The following is an 18,176-nucleotide window of genomic DNA, read 5'->3' on the forward strand; positions in this document are numbered from 1 at the left end:
TAAAAGTAACAATTTCAAATCTAAAAACAGTAGCAATTTAAGATTTATTGTTTGAATGATTTCCATTGTCTCTTTCTTAAGATAGAGCGGAAGTCTTTCGATGAAACAAGTTCTGACAGTTTCAGTTCAGATTAGAAGGTATTCCAAGCAGAGGGTTAGAGAAAATGAAAGCTTTTCTCCTGTTTCAGTTCAAACACGAGGGGCAGAGAAATACATAATTCCTCTTCAAATTTGTTGCCTCAAACTTCAATGTAGTTTTCTGGGATTTTATGTGATAGAACAACACAAAGTAACACCCAATTACAAAGTGGGAGGAAAATGAAGCATGGTTATATTTATTGTACATAAAAATCTAAAACTGTGGCAGCATCTATTTATTCTGATACCCCTAAATAAAATGTTGCGTAGCCAATTGCCTTCAGAAGCCAGAAGTAGTAATCAGAATCAACCTGTGTGTATTTAAATTAAATTGAAACTCCAGATCTTCTGTGAAGACCTCTGATGTTCGTTAGAGAACATTAGTAAATAAACCCCCTCGTGAAGACCAAGGAACACAACAAACAGGGTCAGAGATAAAGTTGTGGAGATTTTGAAAGCAGGGTTATTAAACAATATGAGCTTTGAACATGTCACAAAACCCTGTCCAATCCATTCTCTGAAAATGTATGGCACGACTGCAAACCAACCAAAACACAGCCAACCTAAACTGACAGGCAAGGAGAGCAGAGACGCAGACAAAATGCATATAAGAAAAAAAAATCAGAGATCCAAGTTCAGGTGGAAGAACCTGTCAACACAGGATAATTATTGGTCAAACACTCCACAAATCTAGGTAGATGAAACCAAACTTGCTAACATGCAAACCAGTTTCTGGAGGAAAACTAACATGGCACACACAACATCCCGAGGGTTAAACACACTTCTCAAATTTTTATTTGTAAAAATAAAAAAAAATCCAACCCCTATATCTTCATCGACAAAATGTGAAAAAGTTCCAATGAGCTCGAATAGGCGATGTACTCGGAAACACCAAACGCTTGACACTGTTTATAGAACAACTAACAGAGCTGTCCATGGTGCTGACATTCAGACCGTCTGCAGCAAAGCGGATCATGATGCAGATTGGGAGCATAAAAAGCTTAGTCTTATGTCATTGGCTGCTTTTATTCTAAAAACTCATACTTCTAAAACGTTTAAACGTCACATGATACTGAAAAATATTTTATTGTACTTTTTTATATGCGCTATCATTTCCACATTTCAGTCTGTTGGAACACATTTCTCGGACTGTCCCTGATCACAGGTGCTTGTTTATCTCCTCTAACAATCCCCGACTGGAGGTCAAAGCTCACCTCCTTCAGAGACTTTTCAGAACGGGTGAGTCATATTCACACTCATCGGGCATATAAAGCGTGGAGCTCCGCTTCGCCGTGTGTCAGTGCAGCAGAAGCAGCACGGTTTCCGCCTTTGAAACGTCACGGTTATTTTTAGATGCGTCTGCGTGCCTGTCAAATCGTTCAGACACTACGCTGGAATAATTCCCTTGACGCCCGGTGCCAAATTCACTGGAGTAGCCTGACCCATAATCTGCAGGATCAGCCAGCGTCAGGAGGCAAAACGGCGTCCCACGCAGCATTTAGGATACCTCTTTACTTACAAACGTGCCAAAGCATAATGTAAAAATGTAAAAGTGTTGTGGATAAACGTTTATTTTTTTATCGCAAAAGCTTCAAGGAACTGATTCCATTTCTAAATGAGAAATATAAACCATACCTTCATTTTAAAAATCCACATGAAAACAGAAATATGTGTTTGAGCTTATTTTTGCCATTGTTGTTTATAACTGAGTTTGTGTGAATCCCGTTTGCTTATGATTGTATCTCTTCCCTGTATTTTTCTTCACACGCATTTTGTAAAAAGCCCATACATTAGAAATAAGGGCTGTTCTGCTTTGAACAAATCTGGCTTCACCCAGTGGTGTAAAGTAATGTTGCAGCTGGTGTCCAACATCTTACTGCCTCACAAAAGAGCACATAAATGTGATGGAGAATATCTGTAAAAAGCAGTTTTTAAGTCATCTCAACATTTAGGTCTGGACATTGACAGGGATATTCTAATACATTAATATACTTTGATGTAAACCCATCTATTGTGGCTCAAGCTGTATGTTTAGTATCATTATCCTGTTGAAAGGTAAACCTCTGCCATTGACTCAAGCCTACAGTGTCTAACAAGTTTTCTACAACAATTGCCCAGTATTTAGCTCCATCCATCTTGCCACCAACTCTTGCCAGCTTCCCCCTCCATGCTGAAGAAAAGCATCCCCACAGCATGATGCTGCCACCACCATGTTTCACTGTGGGGATGATGTGTTCAAGATTATGTGGAGTGTTAGTTTCTGCCACACACAGTATTTTCAATGTGTGAGAGAGGAAAGCTATGTTTTACTATAATCTGAGCAGAGCATTTTCCTTCTCATACTTGATGTTACAATGAACCTTTTAGTAGCCTCTCATTTTAATGCTCTCATTGCATGGCTATTTGATTTATAATGATGGAATGTCTTGGTAGGTTTGCAGTTGTGCCATATTCGTTCCATTTTCAGATGAAGGAATAAACATCATTCTGTGAGCTGTCCAAAAGTTTGGGATATTGTTTTATAGCTTACCCTGCTTTAAACCTTTCCAGATTTTTATTCCCTGACCTGTCTGCTGTGTTCCTTGGTTTTCGTGACGGTGTTTGTTTAGTAATGTTCACTAACAAACCTCTGAGGCCTTTGCAGAGAAGTTGGAATAATACAGAGATCATATTACACACAGGAGGGCTATATGTACTTCTAAAACCAGATGGTGGTATGAACAGAAAAATGCACCCAATTTCAGATTTTTATTAGGGGAAAAAATTACACATATATCCTTTTCCTCCAACTTCACAATTATGCCTTTTTCTGTTTTCTAACACATAAAATCCCAATAAAATACACTCAAGTTTATAGTTTTAAAGTGACATGTGGAAACGTTCAAGGGGCATTAATACTTTGTGAGGTGGTGTATATGACAAAAGATAGGCAAGATATAAGTCTTACGGTTGCAAAAGAAAAACTTCTTTTTATTATAAAATGCACAGAATATTGTTACACAATGTCTTGTAAGCACAATTTGATCAAATATGCACAAAATTACACCATTGTAGCTGAGGGATTTTGATTAGAGTAGCACTATATACAAGACTACAGAATTATGCAAACAATTTTATTTTTTTTTTTGTTTCCCACAACTTGGCACATAGAAAACCCAGAGGGAGGATAGCACCTAGCTGAGAACTTAATTGGACCCCTGAATAAAACTTACAGCAAATTTTATAACACATGTCTTTAGTGCAAACTTTGTCCCAGACTGATTGTTTTTATTGCATTACCGCCAGGGGTAGCTCCTTCCCTGGTGACTGGTAATGGCTGTAATAGTATTGTTTTCTAGTATTAAATTAAAGACGTGCCCATCCTGATGCATGATAATATTATGAATGTTATCTGGTTAACAAAAGAAAACGTTTTAGAGGAATCATTTTGAATATATCTTTCCATCAGCTCAACAGAAAGGATCAGAGTGCACATGGACTCTGATCATTGGCTAAGAGATGAAGGGGCTACTTGTGAAAACAAAAGGCCAACTAATAATGTGTAAAAATATAGTAAGTTTGTAACTACAAACTTGCAGTTCTACTATGCATTCTGTTCTACAACTCTATCTAAACTTTAAATATGAATAAGGGAGAACGTTTTCCATATACTTTATATACAGTGGCTGCACTGTTAACTTTCAGATATTGTGATTCTGTCAATAGTGCATAATATGTCTATAGTCATGATTATGAGATTATAAAATGTGTATTTCAGATGATGCATTCAGGCCTATATTGTAGATCATGTCCCAATAAATACAATAATGAGATCAGAATAAAAAGTATGAAAGAGTCCCTCTAAAACTAGCAAAATGTCTACATACATTTCCCCCATAAACATGTATAAGAAGCTTTCTGTTATTCGTCAAGAACCACAGGCTCTATTGTTCGTCTCTCCAAAGTTTTGTTTGTCTGTGATTTCCTTTCAGGTATGCATAACAGAAGTGACTCTGATGACCTTCTGAACAGTTGATCTGCGCTTTGATACAACCATGGGAATGGTTCCTGTGGTGCTGACAAGGGTTCCTGTGCATCTTGTCAGCACCATTCACTGGTTCCTTTCAGTCAGACTCGGCGGAACACCTCGAACAAGGAGGCCACAGAGTGAAAACGGTAAAAAAGGTTTAGAGGAATGGCAAAATTGACAACTGTTGCCCACACGCTAAAGCCGAACGTCTCCTCTTCCAACCCATTGTCATACTGTGGCCTGCAGCCAAAGGCGGGAAGGATCCACAACTGAAAGAGGAAAAGAGCCATTAGGACAACCTTGACTTGCTGTGGCAGGGATGATACAATACACTTACTATTTCTGGAGCTATATGTCCATCCAGCTGAATACAAACTATTTGAGATTTTGTTAGAGCTACAAACTTTACAGGGATTTTATGTGATAGACAAACACAAAGTAGTATATCATCAGAAAGTAGAAAAAATTATAGATTTCCAAAGTAAAAAAAACTAACTCTGAAACAATGTGTGGTGTGCATATGTATTCAGTCCCCTTTACTCTGATACTCCTAAATGAAATCCAGTGCAACTTTTGCCTTCAGAAGCAATCTATTTAGTGAACCAATTCCAATTAGTTGTACTTAAATCTCGGTAGAAATGCAGATGTTCTGTGAAGGCTTCAGAGGTTTCTAGGGAACATTAGTAAACAATCACCACCATAAAGACCAGGAACAGCAAACAGGTCAGGGAGACAGTTGTGGATAAGTTCAGAGATGGGTTAGGGTAGGAATAAATATCCCAAGCTTTGATTATCTCAAAGAGCACTGTTCAACCCATCATCTGAAAGAGAAAAGAGAATGGCATAACTGAAAACCCACCAAGACATGGCCATCCACCTACACTGATAGATAAAATACATTATATCCAAGTAGTTAAATACATCACCAGATTGTTAGGAACTCTGCTGTGTGGTTATGTGCATGTAATGTCTTGTGTAAATTTAGGGTTTCACATTTGTAAACCACAAGTTTCCAAAAGTGTCTTAAAACAAAACCTATGAGACTGAACCAAAACCGTAATAAGCAAAAATCAGTACAATACTTATTAAACTGAGTGTCTACTTTCTAGAAAAACTTACCGAAATATTGCACAATAACAGTAAAATAGCAATGTTCTTCAGGACCAGCCTCTTCATATTTAGGGGATCCTCTACAGGCAGCCGCACATCTGACTGCTTCCGCTGACATCCGTGCACCTGTCCATTATCCTCCTGCTCGTTCTCCACGGAACTGCGACCCCCGTCAGGAGACTCATAAGCCTGATTGATGATCCCATTTAAGGAAGGTGGAGACAAAGTCACTGAGAACACTTCCGGAGCAGCGGGCAACTCTGGGTCCGTTCTCTGTACATTCTCTTGCTGGCGATAAAGTGACTCAATGATGAAGAGGTTCTGAACATACTTCTCCAGAATAATTAGGAGGGAGTAGATTAGGTTTGTCCAGCGGTGAGGAGGGTCGCTGGGGTTGCTAAATACTGACACAATGCTGCACCAGGACATTAACCAGGAGCCCAGAGAGAATCCAAACAGCAGCTCTGTGTCCAACTGTCTTGAAGGGTTCTTTGATGCATCAAACGGCATGTGGTTTACTCGGTATATGAGCAAACCTGAAGCACAGGCAGAAACCATGACCACCAGCATGATGATGCCATATATGTAGAACATAGAAATGGCCGACTGTCGTACTTCCAGGGGGCCCTCTAAACGTGTAATGTAGACCACAAGTATTCCAATAGTACTGACCAGTGCAAGGAGACCCAAAATGGGGCCTAAGGTTAATCCCTGCGTTTTGGTCACCAGACTTTTTCTATTGGAGGACATATCAATGGTGCGTCCGATGTTTTTCCACATGACGAAAAGCAGTGCAGAGACAAAGATGTGGTACTCAATGTTGAACGGGAACAGATAAGTGAAGCTTTGGGAGAGCAGGGAGCATGTGGTTGTTGTGCAGTTGCAAGGCACTTCAGGCTCCCCTGGAAAACAGATAAAATAAAAATGTGTACAAAGATCTTAGAGACAATTGTTAGCTAACACAACACAATACCATAGTTATGGCAAGCATTATTAAAACAACACAAAAGTCCCACCCATCCATTGAGGCATAACAGTGACCGAAACAACAAGAAGCCAAAGGGCTTATATGTGTCAGTATTCCTGGAAAGCATTTAGAGTTGTAAGTAAAGAAGAGGGCAGATAGAAACTGTAAACGACTAACAATGACACAATGGAAACCCAAAACAAAATGGACGTATTGTTGAATAACATAACAATGACTGTACAGGCCAAAGAGAAATGTAGCACCCACCATAAATTTGCAATAATAATTGGATGAAATAAAAGAGAAACTCGGGCAGATTTTTGGTCATCTAATAGGAATCTCATAAAGTCATTAAGGCCCACTTCTAACTTAAGGTTAATTTATATGCAGTCATTGTTGCTATTTTGACGTGCAGATAGGATTATTTTGGGTTAGAGTTAGGGTATTCACAACACCTTGTTGTAACACAGTCTCGATTGCACAGACACAAACACTGGCCTTTTAAAGCTACTGTAATGTAATGGACCTTACAAACGTATACGTGGATCCATTGAGGAAGTTGCTTTTTTAATGCCTTTGCAGAGTTCAAAAAGCCAAATAATAACAAAATAATAAGTAAATCGTGAACATTTACCTTTTCTATTAGTTCTTGTTAAGGCATTCTGTTGTTCCCCAGCATTTAACATTCAGAGATATTTACAACAATTCATTATGCACTTGTATCTGAGTTTTCTTTTAATGCTTCTTTTATTTTCCTGCTCAGACATTTCACACAGACATTTGGTGACTTTTACTCAAATGAACTGGAATAATTTAAGCTGAATTTAGATTGAAATAGATTGTATATAACTGGATATGAATCAGACCTGTTTGTAAAATGGCTCGAGGTGACATGTATTGTTCTGGTGGTTCATGGATACAGTCCAACTACAAATTTCAATGACATAATGAGACTTATTCCAAACAATAGAAATAAGTCACACTATTCATCAGATAATTAAAGAGCTAGAGCTATTTAAAAATGTTATGCCAAGTGTCACCTTTATTGTTTAGCGGGAGTCTAAACTTTGGGTTTAAGTGAGAACTATCTATCTAACATGTTATATATGTGTATAATGAAAACTATAGCCTATTATGATCCTAACCACACATATGTTTGTTTGTTTTTTTTAATCCGGTAAGGATTTTGAGAATCTTTACAGGCTTTAACTAGGGAAATATTGTTGAGATTTCGGTGGAATGAATCCCTTGAGAATGCTATTGTAAATGTAAACTATACAGGAATTTTATCTGAAAATTTTACCATTTCTAATGGGGCAGTTTGGTCCCCGCCCTGGTAAATGCTGATGACATTCCCCATTTTTACCCTACCCTGTGAGGTGAAAAGATGTGAGAAGTGTGCTGCTGAATAATGTATATGTAAAATACAACCTAAATACAATATACTTATAGTAATATAAGTACATTTTTAGTATTTAGAGGGTTAGGGGCAACAATTATCTTATAATATTTTCAGTGGGGACAAGGAATGAATTTTGGTGGTGCTACAATCATTTCTATGCAAACGTTTGCCATTTAAAATGTTTCAAAATAATTAATTTTAACACTTTTGTATCTTTTCTATTTCTTTTCATGCTCCAACTTAGACATTTATACTAAAGTACCTAAAGTTGTGTATTAGAGAAAGGGATGTTTGAATGTAACTAAAGATATTTTTGATTGAAGAACCAAGTAATACTGGAGCAAATGTCTGTATTATATGACTTCAACTAAATTGTAATACCTTTAAACATATGTTTTCTTGCTATGGCCACCAGAGGTACATTTTTAAACCTAATGATTGTTAATTACAGTCCTCTTGGGTTCCCCAGGCCAGCAGGGATCCCTGAGCAGTTACGAAGTTTGCTTATATCAGATGGGCTCTGACATGTTTGCTCAAATTTCCTTTTAACATTATAGATCGAAAGGGTAATTACTATTTTACAGTATTTATTTTGCATACTTACAAACCGGGTTTGTGAAGAATAGAAAGAATAATCTGTTAAATAATAAGCCGGTCTAACCAGTCCAATCAGTCTGGTATAATCCTTTTCATTTCTTTCATGAAACAAGGGCGTGGTTAGCATCAATCCAACAGGTTTCAAATTGCCAACAGTTCAATTCATTGTTTGAGTATATACATTTATCCCTCATTAGCAACATTCCAAATAAAAAGCAAATATGCATCACAACTTAGCATTAGCTCCAATTTCTGAAGCATCAGAATTAATATTCTTACATGGTATATATATAACACTAAACATTTTATATGTTAGATTCTTCTAGATATCCACCCTTTGCTTGAATTACTGCTTTGATCTCTTGGCATTCTCGCCATGAGCTTCATGAGGAGGTCACCTGAAATAGTTTTCCAAAGAGTCTTGAAAGAACTTCCCAGAGGTTCATTGAGAGATGGCCAAATATTAATATTTCTGTCATCACAGCAAAGGGCGGCTACTTTAAGGATTCTAAAATATAACATATGCAATTATGTAGCAAATGAAAATTTGCAAAATAACTTTAAATATGTGTTCATTCACTGTTTTGATGCCTTGAGTCAGAATCTACACACAATGTAAATAGTCATAAACATAAAGAAATACATTAAATGTAAAAGTTGTTCTAAAGCTTTTGACCAGTAGTGTATGCTTTAAGTTAAAAAACATCGACGATTTAATATTAATTTACACTGTGTGAAAAGGCATTTTCTGCCTCACTGTCTGACAAGAAGTCAAATTAAAATTGTTCTGTTTTAGTTCAGTTAGGATGAGAGAGAGACATTATCAAAGATTTTCTTTTTACTAAATTTTTAAAATTCAGAAGTTAAACTAACATTACAGTGTCTTTAAGTTATTTAGCAAAGCCCAGCTGACATGGCTAGGTAAGGTTAATTCACAACATTTTAGTTAAATAGTGCCATGCCTCTGGATGCATTTTAAGGCAATGTCTCAAAAGCATGGATTCCTACGTCCCAGAGTGAAATCTTGGAAAAATCAAGACTTTCCTTTTTGTGAGACATGTCCTGTGGTCTGATGAAACACGTTTTGAAGTGTTTGGCCTTAACAAGCATTGTCACATTTGGAGGAAAAAGGGGGAAGCTTGCAAGCCTGAGAACAACATCCCAACTGTGAAGTATGGAGGTGGCAGTATCATGTTGTGTGAGTGTTATCCTGCAAGAGGAATTGGTGCACTTCACAAAAAATGGCACTATGAGCAAAGAACATTATGTGGAAATATTAAAGCAGCATTTCGAGAAATTTGCCAGGAAGTGAAAGTTTGGGCACAAGAGGGTCTTCCAAACCCTAATCATACAGCCAAATAATTTACAAAGTGGCTTAAAGACAACAAAGTCAAGGTTTTGGAGTGATCATCACAAAACCCTGATCTAGGCCCCAAAATTTGTGGGAGATAAAAAGCTGTATGGGAACAATGCAGCCTACAAACCTGGCTTAATTACAGCAGTGATGTCAGGATGAGTGAGGGATAATTTACAGCATAAAAAAAATACTGTACAGTTATTAAGAGTAGTATACTCAGATTAAAAGAAATGTGCAACTGAATAGGATCATTAAAAAAAAAATTAGATGTGCATGTAGTTTATATGCTGTTATCTAACTTGGCTAAGCAATTGAACTCATTCTTAAGTATGTTATTAAGTGCTTTTGTTAACAGCTACCCATTCAATTAAAGTTTCACCTGTATTGTTTTTTTTTATTGCATTTGCGTGTTCAGTCATAAGAGGTAATATTTTACAGATCAGAAATTTCTCCCATTACATGAACACACCTGCAGTTGAATGTATGGTTCATACTTACCCACTGCTTGTAAAGCCCACTGTGGTTATTGGTTGTCCCCAGGGTCACACCTTAACAAAACCCTGCCGTGTGCCCCCCTCCCACAGCCCACAAGAGGCCACTACCGTGGAGCTGCGCCTTTTAATTAAAAGGGGAACAGTCAGGGTGCAGCCACCCTCACAGTTAGCCGGATATGAGGAGGAGCGACTGAACCCCCAACTGCAGGCTTAGGTGTATCAGTTACTGTAATTGCAGCACCCTTGGGACTAAGCAGCCTTGGGATAAAGATGTCTAGGGTCAAGCGGGGGGTTGCCAAGGAGGGCAGCGGTGGCTGAAGTGTGCAGAAAGGACCAGGAAGGGGGGCGCCAGGACCTGCAAATCTGTGTTACTCTGTGAAACCTAATAGAGAGACATTTGACACAAACAAGACCTACTGGGAGGCTAAGCTTCTCTCCCTTCCCCTTTCAGACCCTCCTCTCTTTTAGATTTCTTTCATCCATTGAAGCCAGCTCTCAAGTGGACAAGTGTACTTTTCTTCTGAGGTACAAGGTAGCAATCGACCCATTGGCCCTTACCTTCAGTGATATTTTCAAATTCCAGGGCGAAGATTCTTTTCATGTGGTTGCTCATGAAGTGCTCAGTCTCTGACATCACACTGTTGCACCACAGGAGGAGGTTGGTAAAGACTGCGTGAATCACACCGAACCTTAAGAGACAGATGTGTAATAGGTATCTAACAGCCTGTGGAGAGAATTGACTGCCTTACGATGCAAGGTTGAGTTATTATTTTTACTTTTAATTTTTAAAAGTAAAGAAAAAAGTATTTTTCAGATACAGTACCTATTGATACATGGTATAGAAAAATCTGAAAAGCATGGTGTGCATTTGCATTCTTTTGATATATGTGAAATAATAAGACACCAGATTTAAAATACCTTCCAAATGTCTCAAAGCTCTTGATCACATCCTTGATGTAAAACCAGACAAAATGTACCTAAAGAAGTCCAAAAAACAAAAGTAACAGCTTGTGAAACTTAAATCAAAACAAGTTCCATGAGTTTCATCATTTGACACATACACTACTGTTATATGTACCAAAGGAATACTAATCTTTAGCTGAGCATTTAAGTCTCTTTACCACACGGATCTGCTTTGCCATATGGGGTTACACTCAAATAACATGGAAAAGCACATGATTATAGTGTTACTACAACAAAGGACACATTATCCAGTCCATTGGTGGTACAAAGATAATAAGAGCCCAGCTGGTAAAATGCTGACAAAAGATTATCACTTCATTGAGATGAAACCAGGTCTGTAAACTTACCTGTGCTACAGTGTGAATTGCATGGATGACAGGATATACTACGAACACAGCTGACAAGCAAGACCAAAAGCCGACAAAGTATCCAATTTTCAAGGTGTCCATGATCAATGAGAGGACAGCAAGGAGAGTTAAACCACCTACCAAACAAAAAGAACCAAATTACACAAAATTTGTCATTTACATTGTCTTGAAAAAGAAGTCATATCACTTGAACCTTCCACTATTGCCTATTGTAATGTGATATAACACGAAGTAGCACATAAGTGGGGATTTCTTTAATGAATAAAAGTGTGGCACACATTTGCATTCAGCCCACAACCCCTCTCCCCAGCTCCTTCCACACCTTGTAGAACCACCTGTTATTTCAGAAGCAATTGTTTTAAAGTAAGTCACTGACAGCTGTGCACATCAAGAGACGGCTAAACATCTGTCAGATTGGATGGGAGCATCTATGAACATCAGTTTTCAAGTCTTACTAATTCTCACTGATTCTTAATAGGATTAAAGGCTAGACTTTGACAAGATCATTCAGACAGAGTATACTATTGGCAGTCTAGTATTGCTGGTCTTTATGATACTGTTTGTTCAAGATAAATTACACACAGGTAAATGTTGTACTATTTAGGCAACTTGGGTTACCTATGATCTTATCTAGGGGTATGGCAGTAAAGGGGGCTGAATACATATGCAGGCCACACTTTTCAGATTTTTTCACAAGAAATCCCATTAAAACACAGTGGAATGTGTTGTAACCCGACAAAATGTGAAAATGTTCAAGGAGTGAATACTTTTTAAAGGCACTCCATACCAATATTTAAAAAATAGAAATCATTTGTATGTTTGTGGTAAAACAAAATGCTTAAATGAAAAATGTTTGAATGTCCACAACTTTCTCTCCTACAGCTTTTATAACTGCAAGCCTTTTACGCATCCAACTATGTCTCCTTTTCCAAGCTCACCTCTTATCCAGCATGTTGTGGCAGTCACGTCTCTCTGAGTTTGTTTTTTCCTCTGGCTGTGCCGCATCACGATGTACCACAGCATCCAGAGCAGCTGCACTATCATGAGGCCGGTGGTGAAGGACAGCAGGTCCTTCTCCTTAACGAAGGAGTCATGCCGCGCAATGGCCAGCATCAGCGCCACCCCGACCAGAAGCAGGTTGATCCCATACTGAGCGCTGAGCAGCTCTGCGTTCTTCTTCGGGTAGTCTCCTGTCAGGCCGAGCTTCAGATTGGAAAAGACCTTCTTGTCCCGTATGGAGCTGGAGGAAGATGAAGAAGAGGAGCTCTGGCAGTACTTGTTCAGGGACATGATGTTCAGACTGCCGTGTTCCACTATTGTGGCGAGTTTAATGTGCAAAACTGCAAAGGTGTGTGAGAAAAATCAAAGTTTTGTGGGCTATAAGTGCATCAGAGGGAGGCCAGGTGCGTTACGGGTTTCCGCAGGGCGCCGACTCAGACGGATACAAAGAGTGCCAAGCATGAACTCGATCTTCGAGGTCCGGCTCAGTGGTTACGCACAAGATCCAGTGTCCAACCTCGCCGTGGACTTGATAGATGCCAATGTCGCACCGTGGGCCTTACGCCGAAACGCAAATATCTGCACGTCTAATAAGCCCGCTGAGTCACATCAAATGAGGGATTAAATTACAGCTAAAGGTGATCCCAGCCATCCGCCCTGTCGAAACACCCACGTGTTTCTAAGAAATTAGTTGATCTCAATTTGACAGCCATGCCAACCATTCATTGTCTAAAAAAAACAAAACAAAAAAAAACAAAAAAACAGGTAAGAACCCAAACCGCAGAGTTAACCACATAAGAGGAAAGCAAATAGTCCAAATCCTGCGCCTCAGTCCAACTGGCAAACGTCTTTTCTCAGTATTTTCGCTGGCAGCCTTCCAGATGTTGGGCTGAAAGAGACGATCACTGTTTCACACTAGTTTAACCGATATTAGGTGATACATTTTAGAGGCAGCTCACCGATATTCAATGATCAAGAAGTAAAACGTAGACGTGTACTGTATAATTTACAATGGCTTGTTGTGCAGAAAGGTCACAAAGATTTAATAGATGATCGGGAGGGACAGACTGTTTAAGGCTGTGGTCGTGGTGCGTAATTTGCATATCAATGCGTGGGACTGCCCAGAAACATTGAGGTCGGATGGGTGATAGATGGGAATTGGATGAATCTAGTTTAATATAAGCAATATGTTATGGGAATCTGTTTGCATACTGTAGAATATTAATAAAACAGAAGCTGGAAACCAGGTGAGTTGGGTTTTATGTTACCCTCTTTTTTTTCCATTCTTTTCATTTATTTATAAATAAAATGCATACAATTATTTTCCTAAGTTGTTGTCCGTTCAAAAAAAAGCTAAAATAAACATCAACGAAATAAATAATTTAAAGGAAACCTAGACATTGCAGAACTTAATAGTAAAAAAAGAATACAGTAAAGAAGTAAACCTCAGTTTTAGCAAACAAAAATGTAAACATGTTTGTAAAGATCGCTCTTTATGCAAAAGAGATAAATAAATACCAAACCGCATCTTAAAAAATCATTGCGGAAATACCTGGAGATGTTTTAAGCAAGCATTGTTCACACATTTATTGTAGAAAGACTTTATTGGCGAAAAACCCCATACAAAGTACAGCCAGTAATTAATTAATTAGGCTATTAAATAAAACTTACAATGTGATCAGAATATTTCAAATAAAAATGGTAGAAAACGCAGTGTATTTATGACGAGCAGAAACAGGTGTCAACGACAAACTGTTTTAATAAATCATGTTTTGTTAAATGCTTTTTTAAATGCGCGCTATTACTACAAAAAAAGGGCCAAAAATGAATAAAAAGCAAGCTCAAACTTTTGAAAAAAAAACTTCAGGATTAAGGAATAGCCCATTTTAAATCTTGACTATTACACAACGGCGGCTGCCCAGAGACAAAGTATGGAAAAACGATGACGAAATGTTTCTGCACCCCGTTGAATATCGTTAAATCACGGGGCTCACTGACATATGATTGGTTACCAACGCGACTCAATGGACAACAGCACTAATCTACTTTCAAGTGATAACATTAACAGTTCCAGCTTCCTTCTTGGTCAGTCTGTCGGAAAGGATAAACAATACATCACGTAGCTGCAAGGCGCACCTTAAAGTGGGAGGATCGCCTGCTGGAACAATGCATTATTTAGAAAATCCATCTGTTTCCCGGTAGCAAAACACTTCACCAAAATGTACTGGAATGGAAAAAAAACAAAAAAAAACACATGGAGTTACTGCTTCAATTCAGCGTCATCCGTTTGAGTATTGACTTCTTGATCATTGATGGTACACAAGACAACAGAAACCAGAGATCCGCTCATTATCAGCAGGCTGTAGAGAGGAACAGATTAGGTTTAAACGCTGATTGAATTTGAAGGGCGCTTCAGGACAATCAAGCAAACAGTTCAGCAACATTTAGGTCACAAGGTGTGGGCACGACTTTGGATTTTGGCTTTTGCTGAACTAAAGATTACATTATGTGGGCATACAGTATCTTACCAAAGTATTTACACCCTTCAACTTCCTGTGTCTCTAGTGTCCGTTTGATGACAGCAAAATTTAACTTTTCAGTCTAAATGGAAAAAAAGTTGTTTAAAACAAGCTATCACTCACATTATGAGGAAGAATAATTAACGTTCTGTCTGTAGATGGGTAAACCTGATAGAGATGTAGCTCATGTGGCCACTGAAAAACGTTACAAAGCATCGTAGGAGATAGTTTCCTCTACACGAACCTAGAGAAAAATTCTGAATGTAGAACAAATAATTCTGTAAAAAAAAAAAAAAAAAACATTCAGAAAATGTGCCTTATTTTGTTGCAGGCCAGCAGAAGGGCTGATCTAAAAAGAGCCTCATTATTATCCTTATCTTACCCCAAGAGTGTTTAGAAGTTCAAAGTGTCAAGTGCTTGAAGGCACAGTCAAGAAAAAGAGGCAAACACACACCAGTGGTCACAAACAGTCTATATAATTCAGTTGGCTGGGCAGAATAGGAGTCAAGATATTGAAAAAAAAATGCCTTCCTGCAGTACTCCTACTTCCATTCTACTGAGACCTAATGGATTCCTTTCAAATTTGAGACTCAAACGAAGACAGAAGAAAGTACATCCCCTTTGAGCAACTCTTCAGAGGCTGCAGTTGTTGTTTAGGGCTAAGTTGATGAACAGTTTAAGAAAGTGACTGCACTAGGAAATCTTTCTGAAAACTGTTTTCAAAGTCTAAGACAGAACAAATATTTTCACCAATGCAAGGTGCAAAATCACTTTGTGGATGACAATAATGTTTGTTTTTTTTTGTTTGACAATATAATGCAACCCACAGAAATCATTTGGTTAACACATTTAAGCTTTTAATGTTCCGTGCTATAATTACTAAAGACCCTAAAGGAGCCCAATATGTTCATTTAATGCTAGGCAAGGCCATTTTATTTATATAGCACATGTCATATTTACATGTCAGTAAGACATGTACATCAGTAAGTGCTGTACATCAAAAAAGAGAAAGATAAATAATAGATAAAGTACTTTACAGTGACATAAAGGTACTTAAATAATTAAATGAACACAAACAATTAAAGATAATAAAAATTACTAATTAAAATAAGATGATAATAAAAAAGGAAAAAAAAAAAAAAATTAATGACAAAATTATATGAAAATGGAAGAAAAGTTGGACTGAAAACGTAACTAATAATGTTTAGATAATACATTCAAAGGCCACTCTAAACAAATACATTTTTAATCTTGATTTAAAGCAACTTAGGGTTTCGGCGCTTTTACGGTTTTCTGGGAGTTTATTCCAGATTAGTGGAGCATAAGAACTAAAAGCTGCTTCTCCATGATTGGTTCTGGTTCTGGATATGCAGAGTAGATTTGAGCAAGATGACCTGAGAGGTCTGGGTGGTTGATACACTGACAACAAGTCTGTAATGTATTTTGGTGCTAAACCATTCAGTGATTTATAGACTAACAGAAGTATTTTAAACTCTATTCTCTGAGCTACAGGGAGCCAGTGTAGGGACTTTAGAACCGGGGTGATGTGCTCCACTTTCTTAGTTCTAGTGAGGACGTGGGCATCAGCGTTCTGGATCAACTGCAGCTGTCTGATCCACTTTTTAGGCAGACTTGTGAAGACACTGTTGCAGTAATCTATTCTACTAAAGAGGAACGCATGAATTAGTTTTTCCTGCTGAGACATTAGTCCTTTAATCCTGGAGATGTTCTTTAGGTGATAGAAGGCCGACCTTGTTACTGTCTTTATGTGCCTCTGAAGGTTCAGGTCTGAGTCCATCACGACACCCAGGTTTCGAGCCTGATTGGTGGTTTGTAGCTGTATTAACTGAAGCTGTGTGCTAACTATTAAACGCTCTTCCTTTGGTCCAAAAAAATTACTTCAGTTTTGTTTTGATTCAGTTCAAGAAAATATTGGCCCATCCATCCATTGATTTCTTCTAAGCATTTACCCAACGCTTGAATGGGTTCATGGTCACCTGGTGACATCGTAACGTATAGCTGTGTGTCGTCTGCATGATAACTTATGTTGTTGTTTATTATAATCTGAGTTAGGGGGAGCATGTAGATATTGAATAGGAGGGGCCCCAAGATGGACCCTTGCGGAACGCCACATGTGATTTTTGTGGTCTCTGATGCAAAGTTACCTACTGACACAAAAAACTACCTGCCCTTTAAGTAGGATTTAAGCCAATACAGTGCTGTTCCAAAAAGGCAGACAGTTTTTCAGGCGCTCTAATAAAATGGACTGATCAACAGTGTCGAATGCTGCACTAAGGTCCAATAATACCAGCACTGTGGTTCTTCCACAGTCTGCATTTATACGGATGTCATTGAACACCTTGACAAGAGCAGTCTCTGTACTGTGGTGAGCACGGAAGCCTGACTGGAAGACATCGAAGCGGTTGGTCATTATTAGGAAGTTGTTTAACTGCTAAAACACAGCTTTTTCAATTATCTTACTGATGAAGGGGAGGTTTGTCCAAGTTGCTCTTTTTCAATAGAGGTTTGATAATTGCTGTTTTCCTGGGGAAAAACACCTGACAAAAGGGATGTGTTTATTTGTGTTAAATCAGATGTTATTACAGGCAAAGCTTTCTTAAGGAAAGCTGTACGATTGCTGTACGATTTCTTCCAAGATTTTGCAGTTTATTTGGTGAAATTGGGAAATTTTGTCAAAATCAGTTCTAGTTGGAGACAACTTTGGTACTGGAGTTGATGTGGATGTGCTGACTGCCCCTCTGATCTTTTGGGTTTTTTCAGTAAAGAATTTAGCAAATTCATTGCAAGTTCAGATGCTACAGTTACAGGAGGATTTATTAACCTGTCGACCGTGGCAAATAATGCACAAGCATTGTTAATGTTTTTGCTGATGATCTCAGAGAAGAAAGATTCTCTTGCATTTTTCAGTTGTAGGTTATATCTGTATAGTCTCTCTTTATAGATAATATAGTGAACCTGGAGTCCAGTCTTTCCCCACCTGTGTTCAGCTTTTCAACACTCCCTCTTTTCACTTCTGACTGGTGGAGCACTTCTCCACGAAGACTTTTTCTTCCCAGCAAAGACCTTTACTTTAATTGGAGCGATTGAATCAATAATGTCCGAGATTTTAGAATGAAAGTTATCTACTAGCTCATCTACAGTGTTACAGGGCAAAGTGGAGGTAGAAGAGTAAATCTGGTTAAAGGTTTCAGCAGCACTGTCCTTAAAGATGTGTTTTCTTATCATGTCTCTT

General features: G+C 38.2%; 1 protein-coding gene across 1 annotated transcript; it reads right to left on the reverse strand.

Annotated features, from left to right (window-relative positions):
- Positions 1–3,081: 3,081 nt before the first annotated feature.
- On the reverse strand, positions 3,082–15,723 carry otop1 (otopetrin 1). Its single transcript, XM_047346836.1, has 6 exons — positions 12,344–15,723; positions 11,385–11,521; positions 10,993–11,051; positions 10,633–10,763; positions 5,267–6,159; positions 3,082–4,416 (listed from the first exon to the last, which is right to left on the reverse strand). The coding sequence occupies exons 1-6, from the start codon at positions 12,693–12,695 to the stop codon at positions 4,246–4,248; spliced, it is 1,743 nt and encodes a 580-aa protein (XP_047202792.1). The 5' UTR covers positions 12,696–15,723; the 3' UTR covers positions 3,082–4,245.
- Between the last annotated feature and the right edge of the window lie 2,453 nt (positions 15,724–18,176).

This window comes from Girardinichthys multiradiatus, chromosome 20, assembly GCF_021462225.1.
Source record: "Girardinichthys multiradiatus isolate DD_20200921_A chromosome 20, DD_fGirMul_XY1, whole genome shotgun sequence".
NCBI lineage: Eukaryota > Metazoa > Chordata > Actinopteri > Cyprinodontiformes > Goodeidae > Girardinichthys > Girardinichthys multiradiatus.

Bases quoted from the DNA above. Each gene is read 5' to 3' on its own strand.
- otop1 (XM_047346836.1), bottom strand. From the start codon at position 12,695: ATGTCCCTGAACAAGTACTGCCAGAGCTCCTCTTCTTCATCTTCCTCC. The intron at 6,160-10,632 runs GTAAGGGCCAAT...TCTGTTTTCCAG, and splicing joins ATTTGAAAATATCACTGAAG to GGGAGCCTGAAGTGCCTTGC. The intron at 4,417-5,266 runs GTAAGTTTTTCT...TTCCTCTTTCAG, and splicing joins TGTTATTGTGCAATATTTCG to TTGTGGATCCTTCCCGCCTT.